The sequence below is a fragment of the Pteropus alecto genome, unplaced genomic scaffold (assembly GCF_000325575.1).
Source record: "Pteropus alecto unplaced genomic scaffold, ASM32557v1 scaffold3, whole genome shotgun sequence".
Lineage (NCBI taxonomy): Eukaryota > Metazoa > Chordata > Mammalia > Chiroptera > Pteropodidae > Pteropus > Pteropus alecto.
The window spans coordinates 35,119,748-35,133,126 of NW_006442484.1; the positions used below are offsets into that span (position 1 = coordinate 35,119,748).

A 13,379-nucleotide genomic window follows, 5' to 3' on the forward strand; every position below is an offset into this window, starting at 1 on the left:
AACCGTCTCTCTCATTCAGTTTCTATTAGTACATTGGCCGCTATCCTTGGTACTGGAACTTTGAAATGAGACTGTGCGATCCTTGCTTCTAAGGGCAGGTTAGACACATAGCTATAACATAATGTGATATGTACCAAGTTGGTGGTATGATTAAAGCAGTGAGTAATTCAAGGATGGAACTTTGAGTAGGGCAGAGTTTAAGAAAAATGTTATATAAGAAGTAGCATATGAATTAGGATGGAAATGGGGAAGGAAACCTACTCAAAGAACTGCAAAGATTCTCAAACACATATCACTATTGAAATAAAAATGAAATTAAAAAAATAAAATATGTAGTATAACTGGAGCCTACATATTTGATATGTGGCATATTTAGAAGCCAGCAAACAGCCCAATATGACGAAGTGTCAAGAGCGTAGTGGAGATCTGTAAGAAAAGGTAGAAATACAAGTTGAAAACATTATAAATGATGTTAAATACTATATTAGGATATTCAAACTTTACCCATTAAGAGTTTTGAGTCATGGAGAGGCATGAACTTTTGGAAAGATTCGGCTGGCAGGATAGTAGAGAATATTGTGGGGAAAAGAGGAATCACTTCCTTAGGGATCTGGCTCCCAGGATGACTCTCGGAGGCTCAAACCAAACTCTGTGAGTGGTCTATAAACTTCTATTATGTTTGAAACCAAACAGGCTCAAGTGTACTCCTTGAATACTTAATAAGTCACTCCAGACACAATAACTTTATTGTAAATCTTTTTATGTAGACCATTCCTTTATATGTATTTTGAGTTGTATTTGAAAAACATGGTATCAACAATGATCCTGAGACTATTAAAGAAATCTAAGTGTAGTACGAAATTCAGCCAATGGCTGGATCATCTGCGTCTAGAAAATACCTCTCCTTGCCTATCCTTTCATGCTATTCATTATATCCATTTTTTTTTTTTTTTACCATAGATTTAGTTTTGTATCTAGGTACTCTTGCTATCTGGTGTAGGTGTAGTCATAGATTTTTGCCATATGGCTTAGGTCTTTCATTTGTTTATAAGCTCCTTGAAGGTAGGAATAGTGTTTTATCCCTCCTCTGTAACTCTCAGGGCCTAGTTCTGTGTTCTGCTCTTTTATCCACCCAGCAAAAGCTGTGAACAGAATTATAAGCAAAATATATCAGCAGATGCTGCTGCTCAGTTTATTAAGAATGACTAAAGACCCAAAAAGGATTCTCACTGACATGTCAGTATGAGAACAAAAATACTTATTCTTGAAGGTGTGCCCAACACCTGCAGACACAGAGTCTCATGGTTAGAACCTATGCATTCTCTGAAGTCATTAAACTAGGAGAAGCAGCTAAATAGTTGTGAATAGAAGGAGGGAAAAGGAGAAAGGAAGGTGCCAGGCAAAGATGCAATGCCAGACATAGTTTATATTTATAAATCTTCACAGCAATATATAAATCTTCACAAACTCTGTGAAGTAGGTATTTTTGTACTTCTTTTAAATTAAGAAACTGAGGTTCAAAGAGGCTAAGTATTGGTCTTTAAAATGTTTACTATGAGTGGTGGCTCTGAGATTCCAACCCATGTCCATGGAACCCCATCTGCAGTACTCTGCATCTCCAGTAGGAGGCGAGGTATGGCTGCCTTCCTCATTTAACACTGCACTCATTCTAGCTTAGGCAACCAGAATCAGGTTAAGATGTGTAATGTTTCCTCTCAGTATGTTATTTTTTCTTTGTCATTCGTATTTCTGTGATTAACATTGGAAACCAAACCTACCCAATGAAATGCTTTTCGTTTTGCTTGCGAGTCACAAATATCATGACTTTGGATCGGAGAAACTTAATGAAATAGTTCAGGTTTTGGTGTTTTGATGGGTCACATTTCTCACAATACATATGTTTTAAATATCTGACAGAGGTGGGGTGAATGTTCAGATGAAAGATTATGTAGAATCAGAAATTTGATTGAATTTATTGAAGTTTAAAATCTGTAACACCAGAAAAGATATCCTTCTCAGTTTAACAGTAAAGAACTTCTTTCTTTTTATTAATTCAAATTCTTGAGTTTGAATTTTAATATTATCACAGAAAAGTGATGTGCAGAAAGATGATAAATTTCTACTGAGCATGACATTGAGCTTATTAATACCAATCTCTGATCTTTTCTTATGAGTATTGAGGTTATGCTTTATTACCCATGTTCATCTCTTATTCTCAACCATCTGTATCCTTCAGAAATTCTGAATACACACTCCAGGTCATTGAGGATGTATGTATAAAGGTCTCGGATGCTGCTAAAAGAACTCACAAAATCAGCATGGTAAAATTCTCTTACTTTATGAAAAAAACATTCTTGTGTTTTGGCATGTTTTTCATATGGAGCTTGTTAAATCTTAAATATTGTACAAATCTAGTAGTTTTGTTAATTGAAATTCTCACATCATCTTAGAGCAAAAGCAGCAGATGTCAAACAGTAGAACTGGTAGCCTCAGTGACCACCTGTGAATAAGAAAGGAAACACTTAGAATGACATACATCCTGATGCGAAGATAATTGATCTTTATGGTGGTGGCCTTGAGTCATCAATGTTGCATTGAGTTATGTGCTATGCCTGCTATTTAAGGAAGTGTGGAGGTATATAATCATTTTTTTTGCAAGGTTTCCAACCAAAAAGAATGTTCAAAAATAATTTTCAAAGTGATTTTTCTAAAGCTCTTGGTCGAAACTGAAACGAATTCTGTATTCATAGGAGAGATATGAACAGATCTCCCTTCCTTTGGTGTATGTGTTCACGCATACTGGTACACTCCAACAAGTTGTTCACGAAAGGAATCTTAGCATCCATGTGCCTGCTGAGGCTGCAGCTGTCCATGACAGGCAAATCTGCACAGTTTAGTGTTATCATTAGTTCCTGTGTTTCAAGCTTGCCCTCGGATTAAGTTTATCTCTAATTTATTTGTCAATTTCTTTAACTTCCTTTTCCAATAAGCTAATTTAAAACTCTTATTGGAGAGTAAAACTTCTCCTATGAAGGTCAAATGAAATCTACTTTAACTTCAGTCACATCATTGCCATCTGCAACCCTTATTATGCAAAATATTTGTACTAGGGTTCCAGAGAAAACATCTAACATATTTAGACACTAAAGGAACAATGAATTCATATAGTTTTGATATTGTACGATAGTTGTATAATATCAAGTCAGACATTGTATAACATTATATAATATATTATACAATGGTCTTAATATCTATATATTACCTGATATAGTACAATATCTACTATTGTACAAAGGTCTTATTAATTAATATCTGATATTGTACAATATCTGATATTGTTAACATCTGATACTGTCAATGACCTTAGTATCTGTACAATATCTGAAATTGTACAATATATGGTTTTGATTAGATGTAAGGAGAATTTCTCTTTAATTTGTTTTTATGACTATTAATTTAGTCCAGTATGTGAACATATGCTCTATAACTACTATTTCTGGATATAGAATTCTGAAAAGATTGGTCTAGCTATTTATAATGATTAAAGTCTATTAAGAAATAAAAGTATGACAAGAGCCCTATAGAGTCGAAGGTCAGTTTATGGTTCCAATGGATGAATGGGATTTGAGACTTAAAATGCTCTGAAAACACAGTTGAAGCTGAATTTCACAATCCTCCATCCATTCTTATATATCACTCACCAGTCTCAAATTGAAAGATTTTTTCCTATTTCTTCCATTTTAAGATATTCATGCTGTAGCTCACTCTGTCCAGGACAACTTTTTCCAGTAAATGGTCTGAAGCTAAATTTAAGTTTATAAAATCAAGTTTTTAAAAATGAGACCATTTTGCAAATGAGCAAAGAAAGATCACGTTTCCTCAGTTAGCTAGACATTATTTGCTAAGCTAAAGTCAGCATGAGAAGTCTGTGCTTTCATTAATATAGTTATATCAACCAAAAATAGTCAAACGCTTAAGTGATTGACTGATTCTTTTTATTATTTCTGAGCCATCAGAACTCCAAGATGATATTGTTGATATTACTTCTTCTTATAATTTGTGCCTTATCATAGTTCCCTGGCATAAAATTATAAATTATATGCTATATAAATAACCCAAATTATTTTAAGTTGATTTTTCAAAAGCTATATATATATATATATAATATGTATGATAACAGAAATCATATATGTATTGGATGAAAACCCAATGAACTGCTTAATTTAACACATTTCTATGTATCTATTTTTTATAAAAACTGAACTCTCTCCATGTTTACAAGACAGTCTGGGATAACAAGCAAAATAAACAAGAGCCTTTCTGGATAAATGTGTCCATATGCCAATGTGGTTTAGATCCGATTCAAGATACAAAACTCATTACCTCTGAAAAAATGAAGACATGTTTATTAAATGACCAGGAGAAATTCTACAGTATGTAGAATGGGAATAATAATACTTAGGACTTTGTAGGGTTTTTGTCAATTTTAAAAAACAAGTCCAAGGAAGTAAAAATATTCTTTTAATTATAGAAAAAAGAAAAACTGATGCAAGGACTTCTTCAAGTTAGGATTTACGATACAAATATTTTCATTTTTTAACAGGGCAAGCTGATGTGTTCACATCTCAGTTCCAAGCTGCCTCTTTCAGGGGGAAACATTGGTATTTTTTAAAGCACATTTACAATGCTTTCCCATCACCCTTGCTGTGTTTTTGTAGCACCTATAGCCATAACTGGCACCTGGGGCCTTGCATTGTTGGCAGTTTCCCTCTCATTTCTTTGGAGTCTATTCAACTGCTGTGGTTTTACTCAGAAGTCAGTACTTTGCATATGTGATTTCCTGAGACAGTCTGAGTAGTCTTTCTCAGAAAACTGTGCTAGTCTGGCTATGAACAGCTCTTCTCTGAGAGGAGCTGACAAAAGCCTGGTCGGGTCAGCGTGCTTGGGCTTGGGTTCCCAGCCATCCTCAGCTAGCTTCTCTTCCTGCCCCCTCTTTTCCTACCCCTGCTTCTGTGACATCACTGCACACATCTTGCCATTTCTTTAAAGAAGAGAACAAGATTCAGACGAGTCCAGTCAGAAAAAAATAAAATTCTTCCCAGGAAATTTATGCAAAGCTCCCCTAAAAACAATTCATATTTATCATTTTAGCAACCGATGTGGAAATGATTTTAAATAATAAACAAAACCAGACTGAAGAATGCAAACTTCTGTAAGGTAATAATCTGTTGCAAAGACAGAAGTCTCCACTCAGGGTTCTAGATATGAAATTTGGGAACAAAGGTAACCTTACATTTCTTGATTTGAATATTTTTTTTAAGATCATCTTGACAGTGCAGTTTTAAGATAATAACAAAACGATTTTTAATAAGCCTTAAATGGCATGCTCTTTCGAGGTGCTAAGGTAAAGAGAAGCACTGTTTTATGAAGTGGGTCATGTGAGTATATATATGTTGGTGTGCTGTGCTGGTAGCGATTCCATGATCTTCATCTGTGTACCACTGGAGAGAGAAAAAGGTCAGAATTAGGAAGTCAGTTATCTTTCTTTTCCCAGTCAATTCACATGAGTTCTCATGAGTACACACAGACTAAAACAATGTTTTAATTCCTAATGAGTGTATAAACCCAAACATGATCACAGAGGGTATGTATTTCCCCCAGAGCTTTTCCAGGGCATGTCGTTCTGTCTTACAGACAGTACAGGGAGAACTCACTGTAAATTTGGCTTTACTGCATAGTGCTTTAGAGATATGTATATTTTAATAAAAATATCCAAATCCACTTGAAAATTTCACTCAAAGGACACTTAGGATGCATAGGAGGGAATGTTTATTCCATTAAGCTTGCTAGTTTTAATTAAGTGTTATCAAGTGTCAAATTTCTCCTACATTGTGGTTAGATAAACTATTATTATTAAATATTGAATATTTAATAATATTTATATTAAATATGAAAACATTAAAATAATTGGGGTTTTAAAAGGCAATTTTAAAGAATATATATAACTAAGGAACTGGAAAAATCTATTTCAGTATTCCATATATGTATTTAACATAGTAAAGTCAAAAGTCAAATGTGTTATTTGCAAACACTTAGATTTTTCACTGCAGTTTTTTATCTGTATGTCTGACATTTTTGTAGAAAGAGATGATGACCTGAGGCAAAAATTTATCAACTCATACCTCATTAAGCAAACATATATTATGGTAACGAATTAACTTTTAAAAATTGCTTAAAGTATCATGTTTTTTCTTTGTAAAAAAATAAACCTCAACCTCTTATAAGACTCTGACACAAAGGCCATTTATCAGATTTTTTTGTGTGCGGGGAGGGGGTCGAGCGGAGCGGGTAGCAAATGACTGTCCCACTCCTATACAGTGGGCACCGTTTGAACTGAGCACAGAGAAAAGTATGTATGTTAGAAGACAGGAAAAGCAGGCTTTTCTAGCTAATACAGACAAGAAAGCATTTTACACAAAAACATTTAGTGCAACACATACATATACATACATATGTGTGTGTAAATATAATTTTTTCTTCTTAATCAGAAAAGGTCTAGTGCAGAAAATGAATTTGACTTAATATCTAGAAACCTTTTGTATAGGCAACAACAGCTCTAGCCATTTCCAACATCATAAAATAAGCCTAATTGTTTATTGCCTATGGTTGTTCAACAAAAGATAACATGGCAATTGCGAAACCTGAAGCATGCTGCTTATTAATATCCCACTGTTGTTAGAATGTTTAGTAATACATACTAGACAGAAATGGATTTTCATATTTGAATTGAGCTATTATCGTGCTGGTTTCACTTTAGAATTACTCTGCCACACATCTACTGAGTAAATGATTACTTTTGAATCAAAATAGGGAGAGACTGAACAATCACATGAACAGGAGAGCAGAGTTTTGACACTCCCAGGTTATGCAATATTGTGCTTCTCAACTCCAGCTCTCTAATATCATTCAACATTACTGTGTCTATGGCTCAAAAATATCTCTTCTCTAACTCCTCATTGGAAACATAACTCTTTTAATTCTGTCCCTGTCTCCTGGGACCTCTGTGAGGCGCAGTATCCCAGAGAGGAGAAACCAGACCCACCAGCAAGTTCCCTCCCACTGCACAAAGTTTTGCTATACCATTGCCTGGAAATCCACTCCAGCATCCACCAAAGCTTTGGAGATCTGAGCTGATTGCTGAAAATGAACGTTATCTGCAGGGAGAGAAAGGAAGCATAAAGTCACTAATAGCAGCTTCAGTTTTCTGATACGGAAGGGTGGGAAAGGCTCAAGAAGAAAGGGACTGTTTGAAGTTCCAGGACTCAGCATCCCATTTAGCCCAAGACAAGTGAGTTGTGGAAAGCAACACTGTTTTATTGAAGTAAATGTAACAGTCTTGCCCCTCATGCTTTTGTTTTGTCAGTAGTGAAATTGCAAACCTGTCTGTGATACTAAAAAGTCTAATTAACTGAAACTCACCATCTGCTGTTCCATGAATAAGGAGGTACTCAACTTGTTTAAAATTTTCAGCTCTGCTCATGACTGTTGAATTCTGGAATAGGGAAAAAAAGAATGTCATTATTCAAAAAAAGATCTGCCATAAACTGATTTTTCACTTCAGTTTACAAAATAAAATGTTTTCAGCTGGGGCCCCCTTTGATACAAAATATAGCAAACCGATATTCAAGCAAATGCTGTCTCTATGCATGGCAGAATGCATAGCATGCCCTGTCCCTGGGAGACAGGACTGGAAAGGAGGGATGCCACATCTTCCCTGCACATGCAGGAAAAGGGTACCAGCCACCTAGGCTACATGCAAAACCCCTCGAGTCCCAGATCCCAGACTGGCTGTGTCCTATGCATTAACACAGGGCAGAGTCTCATATTAGCAATGTATGTTCCATGGGCTTATGCTGTAGTTCAGCCAAAAAGTGTATTGCCATGGCAACCATGTGTCACATGGTGCCATACATGCTTCATTTCAAAGAGCCTGTACATAGTATTTGCAACTAAACATACTCTGCAATATGTCATATGAACTTTGGTCCACATTGCTAGGCTCTGAATGAGAAGCAAGTATACCTCTTGTGAAACAGATGTTTAAAACCTAGGCAAATGTAACATATGGGAGGAGAAAGGGGTGAAAAAGATCAAGAATGGCCTTAGGAAATCAGTACGTCGTTGTCTGCCTCATACTGTATTGGAGGAAATGCTGCTATTGAATCAAATTGCTCCCAAATCAGCCAAGGAAATAGGACCAAAAATTGGGAGGTCAGCTTTTTGAACTGCTTTGTGGCCTCGGTCAGGTAGGACTTCCAGAATGAGGGTGAGGTCTTGGATGAAAAAGCCTTAGAAAGCATGGAACTGGTCATCTGATCTTCATTTGGAAATCTTTTTTACAAAGTCGGGATGAAGGTAAAAATGCCACACAGACATTTAAGTGCCTTTGGGAAGGGATGAGCTAGAGTTTGCTTCTATTGTCTTGTTACAGATGGGGCAAGGGAAGGGCCAGTAGCCTCCCTACAGGTTTAAAATGAGCCAGCTAGTCCCGTAGAATCCTGGCAAATCAAAGTCAACTTTGTGAGAGCAAAGGTTTGCATTTTATAGGTATCTTTGTAGCTAACACCAGCTTAGTATTTTTTATGGAAGCCCTAGTGGTCCGGGAGGAAACTGGATGGGGCTAAGGTCAGAGTGGTATTCTAGTCCAGCTTCAATATCAGTGAACTGTGTACCTGGAGACAGGCTGGGCTCTGAGCCTGGTTTTCGGTAAAATTGGAATAAGAATAACTTCTCTTACTCCCTCACACAAATAGGAATCAAGAGACAAATTTTAGGACAGAGTCACCCAACATGTTTATGTTGACCGAGGCTCCCAAGGGCACACTGTCCTGGAAAGCTTAAAGCAGATGCCCTCCAACTCTTGTGCAGGCTGTTCCCACTTGTCCTGGCCATATTGCATTTCTGATCCACATCGAGAATTTACTCATGAACTTTAGAAAGAAACACCTAAGACTCATTCATACTTTTATTTTACTTCGTTTTAAAGAAACTCTTTTATCTGGTGAGATGTCCCAGATAAATCCATTCGGGTATGAATCCACCCATCCATCTATCCATCCATCCATCCATCCATCCATCCATCCATCCATCCATCCATCCATCCATTCATCCATCCATCCATCTCAATGCTACCCCATTCATTCTTCTATCCACTCATTTATTTTCACCTAGTCAATCAATATTTATTTGTGATATACCTCATTAAACAATAAGATTCATAAGAAAAAGGATTTGTCCATGTTGTTCATCTCTCTATTCTTAGTACCTAATACAGTTCTAAATATTAATCAAATGAGTAAATGAAAGAAATTTAAGCACTTGTACTAGTCACTATATTTGGTCTTAGTTCTGCAGAGGCAAGTGGGAACAGTTGGGGTAGGTGGAATTAAATATTCTCATTCTGAAACTTACTGAGATATGTTTTACCCACTTTCAACGCATACACTGTGCCATTATCAACAGTAGCTCACATTGAGTGTTTACTCTGTCAGTCACTGTGGTGAGCATCGTAAAGGGTTTATAATAGTACTGCTCTATTTAATCTTCAAAACATTTCCATGAGATATCTGGCAATCCTGCTTTCTACGTGGAGACAATGAGATTTAGAAGTGAGTAACTTGCAGCAGGTTACATCTATGGGAGATGACAGAGCTGGACACCGTCTGACAGCAGAACCCTTTCTACCTCCTATGCCTCTCATGATGTGATATCACAGCAATGGAGCAGTGAGAAATAAATTGTTAATTAACTGTCCTCGAATTTGCAATACACAGATACATTGGGTACCTTTTGGCTCCTGTGTCCCCAGGCTTTCTCAGACTGAATTAATTGGAAGAGAGCTGGGTCTGCACAGCCCTGTGAGATTTGTGAGGCATATTTTTCTGACTGTGCCAATGAGGCAGAGCCTAAAGCAGCAATAGAAGCCGGAGCAATTTTTTTACCCTTCAGAGACGAAAAAAGGATCAAAATCAATCTCCTTAAAGGACAGTGTAGGATTTTAAGCTAGAGACATGAGAGGCTGGCGCTTGAACCCCGATAGTGAACTTTAATAATCTGAGCCCCAGGCCCTTGTGCCCTATTAGACTCCTCGTGGAGGATGCTTCCTGCTAGTCCTGCTCTCAGCCTGTGCTGACTGCATTGCTGTGTCCTCTGCTTTGCTTCTCCCCACATTAAATCGAGCTCTTTGCTCGCAGAAGATAGTCTACTTTAACACCTAGACCTGACCCAAATATACAGCTGCGTCACCTCACCTCACCTCCAAAAATTTCAGTCCTTCCTTCTTGGCAGCTTGAACAGCCAAAGCTGCTCCTACAACCTCTCTGAACCATAAAACTGAGAAATGTCACTGAAACATAGAGTAATAGTTAGGAGACATATAAATAAATACGCAGGACAGTTAGCAAGGAATGTGATAACTACTGGAGTTTGGACCAAAACAGTTTCTGGCTGCCTTTTTTTTTTTTTTTTCTTAAATGGAGTGAATACAGGCTGAAAGAAGACAATTTTTATAAACAAGTAAAACCCTGAGCCTAAGATAAATGTTGTGATGTACACACTGTAGCTGTGATGAACTAGACATGGTGAGAAATGCAACATACTGAGAAAAAGACGAAAACTGTGATAAAAGTGTCATGATGCAAATTGTTTTACATTAACAATATTACACTACAAAGAAAGAAAGACAAATACTTTAATGCAGAAAGAGAAAAATAAAACAAAAGCTTCTCCTGCAACTGCAAGATAAGTGTGCCATTTCCAAAGCACACTTCCCCCTGCTCACTGGGAGAAGCCTCGTGAGGGACCTTGCCGTGTGAGGGAGACAGGCAGCCGGAGGCACACACCCGCTTTAAGGCTGCTGCGAACATTCTTTTTTCAAAAGAAAAAAAAAGAAAGCAGCGGTGTCACCTTGCCTACCAGACTGAGCATCCTGTTTTCTCGATCAAGAAAAACTCTTGAAAGTCCACTGTATGGTGTACTTTAACCTGTGAAAGTCAACACCCAAAGCCGGGGAAAGAAATGCATGCATTAATTGAAAGTATGATTAACAATCAGAAACAATTTAATGGTGTTATTTTAACCCACCAAAATAAGATAATCCTTATTTGCTGTTGATGGAAACAAATAAAAAGGAAATGGATGACTAAGTTAGAAGCCGAAGAGTCTATCACCACCTACTAAAAAGGAAGCTCAGAGTGATAAATGGGCAAGGATGCAATGGTGGTGCAGTTGGCATCCTCCTGAGGCTAGAAACTTCCGGGAGCCCCGCTGCCAGCAACAGTCTGGCAAAGCGAAGTGGGAAGGACTGGTCCAGTGGCAGTGCTGATTCCACAGCATCTCTGCAAGGAGCTTTTCCTTCAAGCCCCAAGAAGAACCATCTGTAGCTGCTTGTTGGATCATGCTGGTTCTTCAGTTACCTTCCAACAAATAAACCTTTGTATTTTTGAAATAAAAGAGAGCTGATAAGACTTGGGGAAGCACTGTGAGAAACAGAAGTTCTAACGATTTTTAAGCTGCTCCTTGTGCCATCTAGGAACCATAAAGACAATGTGCTTCTTGAGGGTGGCAGATGCCATGTTTTGAAAGCTTACTTCATGGCAGGCATAGGTATCTCATTTAATCCCTTCAATAACCGTGTGAGCTAGGTCTGATTACCCCCACTATCCAGATGAGAAAAAACTGAGATTCAGGGGGGTTAAGTAGCCTCCCCAAGCTCATACTGCTAGTAAGCGCTGGAACTAGAACTTGAGTACGGGACTATCTAACTTGAAAGCCCATTCCCTCTAACATCACATTCTTATGTCCCTTCAGAGCCAGACAACTCATCACCATTTCCAGGCCCTTGTAGAAAGAGCAAAGAGCCACTGGTCTAACGGATAGTCTGGTACTTCAGACATATTACCTAGGGTGTACTGACTTCTCTGCGCATTCTCCCACTTGAAACCAAAGCCTTATAAAGAATATTAAATGATGCTATTTGGAGAAGCACCACTAATGCCTCCGAAAACAGAGGCCACGGGAAATATTTAAGAAAAAATCAATTCAACCCACTATATCAGATGTTTTACTTGTTTACATCTATCAAACAACTGTCCGCACGAGATGCCAAGGAAAGAGCTCCCATCAGCTCGACAGGGGGCTCTACCTCAGGCCTCAGCAAACAACACTGGCTTCTTTAAAGATCACACAGCAGTCAACATTTTATCAGCACTCAACAAACAAGTTAAGGTTTGGCTTAAATCTGAAGGTCTCTCTCCCTTTGGCATATTCTGGGATAATAGAACAAATGTCAAATCAGTACAAGATGGCATATTTACAAAATTGCACCCTGTTTTGCATAACCTAACGATGCAGCAGTTCTTAAGGATTGAACATTTCAAATCTGCTAGCAGAAGACTGCCAAATCTATGACTGTTTCATACACTTGCCAAAAGCCTATCAAATTTTGAGCAAAATGCAAAATAAATCTCCTCTACAAGTTAAATCAGTCCCTTCTGTGTGTTCCAGGCTGCCCTCTTCTCCTGGCAACAAGGCTCAGGACTTGGGCCCCACTTCCCTCGTCCTTGATTTTATGCTCCTCCCTAACGTGTATTCACAAATCCCCATTTCCTCCCATCTGAGGTCCTGCCTTAGTGGCCTCCATTTGGCCTTCTATCCCCACAGCCCTTCTTCTGTGTTATCCCTTGATTCATTGGACCTGTTTCACAAATCCCCAGAAAACCAGCTCTATCTGCTACTCTGTGTCTACTGTGCTACTCTACCTCGTCCCTGTTTACGACCTATGGAGAGTTTCTATGCTCTTCCCCTCCATCTTCCCATATCTTTCTCAACTGGCTTCAGATAAGTGCCCTCTCCCTTTTCCTCCCTCAGTATCTATATGTTATATAGCATTTTTTGTGCCTCAGTTTCTCTGTTGGTAAAACGGGGGAAATTAGAGCACTTATCACAGAGAATTTGAGGGAGAATTGAACCTAACGGTTCATGAACCTAAAGAGCTTAGGATAGTGTCTGGCCATAGAAGCAAGCACTTAATACATAAATGAAAAAGAATAATAAGTGAAATAAATGAAACTGGATCCCTCTGGTTGAGAGGAGTGTGGGAAGGTGAAACCTTCACTTTTTGACCACGTCCTTTCCCTCCCTACATGCTCGGAAGGTTCAGATTTTCTGGGCTCCACACTCACAATTTGGAAACCACTAGTCTTTTTCATACGTATCGGGGACTTTGTCTTATTTAAGTTCATGCTTTTATTACCTGCTTTTATTTATCTCCAAAAATTTCATGTGCATGTTTTGTTTCACCAAGAAGGTAGTAAACTTCT

General features: G+C 38.0%; 1 protein-coding gene across 5 annotated transcripts in view; it reads right to left on the reverse strand.

Moving 5' to 3' along the window:
- Nucleotides 1–3,973: 3,973 nt before the first annotated feature.
- DPP4 (dipeptidyl peptidase 4) overlaps nt 3,974–13,379 on the reverse strand; it is a 75,304-nt gene continuing 65,898 nt past the window's right edge. For all 5 annotated transcript variants that reach the window (XM_025039247.1, XM_006921123.3, XM_015596624.2 and 2 more), the window contains 3 exons: nt 7,480–7,552; nt 7,141–7,214; nt 3,974–5,501 (listed from right to left, as the gene is read on the reverse strand). In XM_025039247.1, the coding sequence (XP_024895015.1) occupies nt 5,400–5,501; nt 7,141–7,214; nt 7,480–7,552 (249 nt within the window). In that variant the 3' untranslated portion in view covers nt 3,974–5,399. The remainder of the gene's footprint in view (nt 5,502–7,140; nt 7,215–7,479; nt 7,553–13,379) is intronic.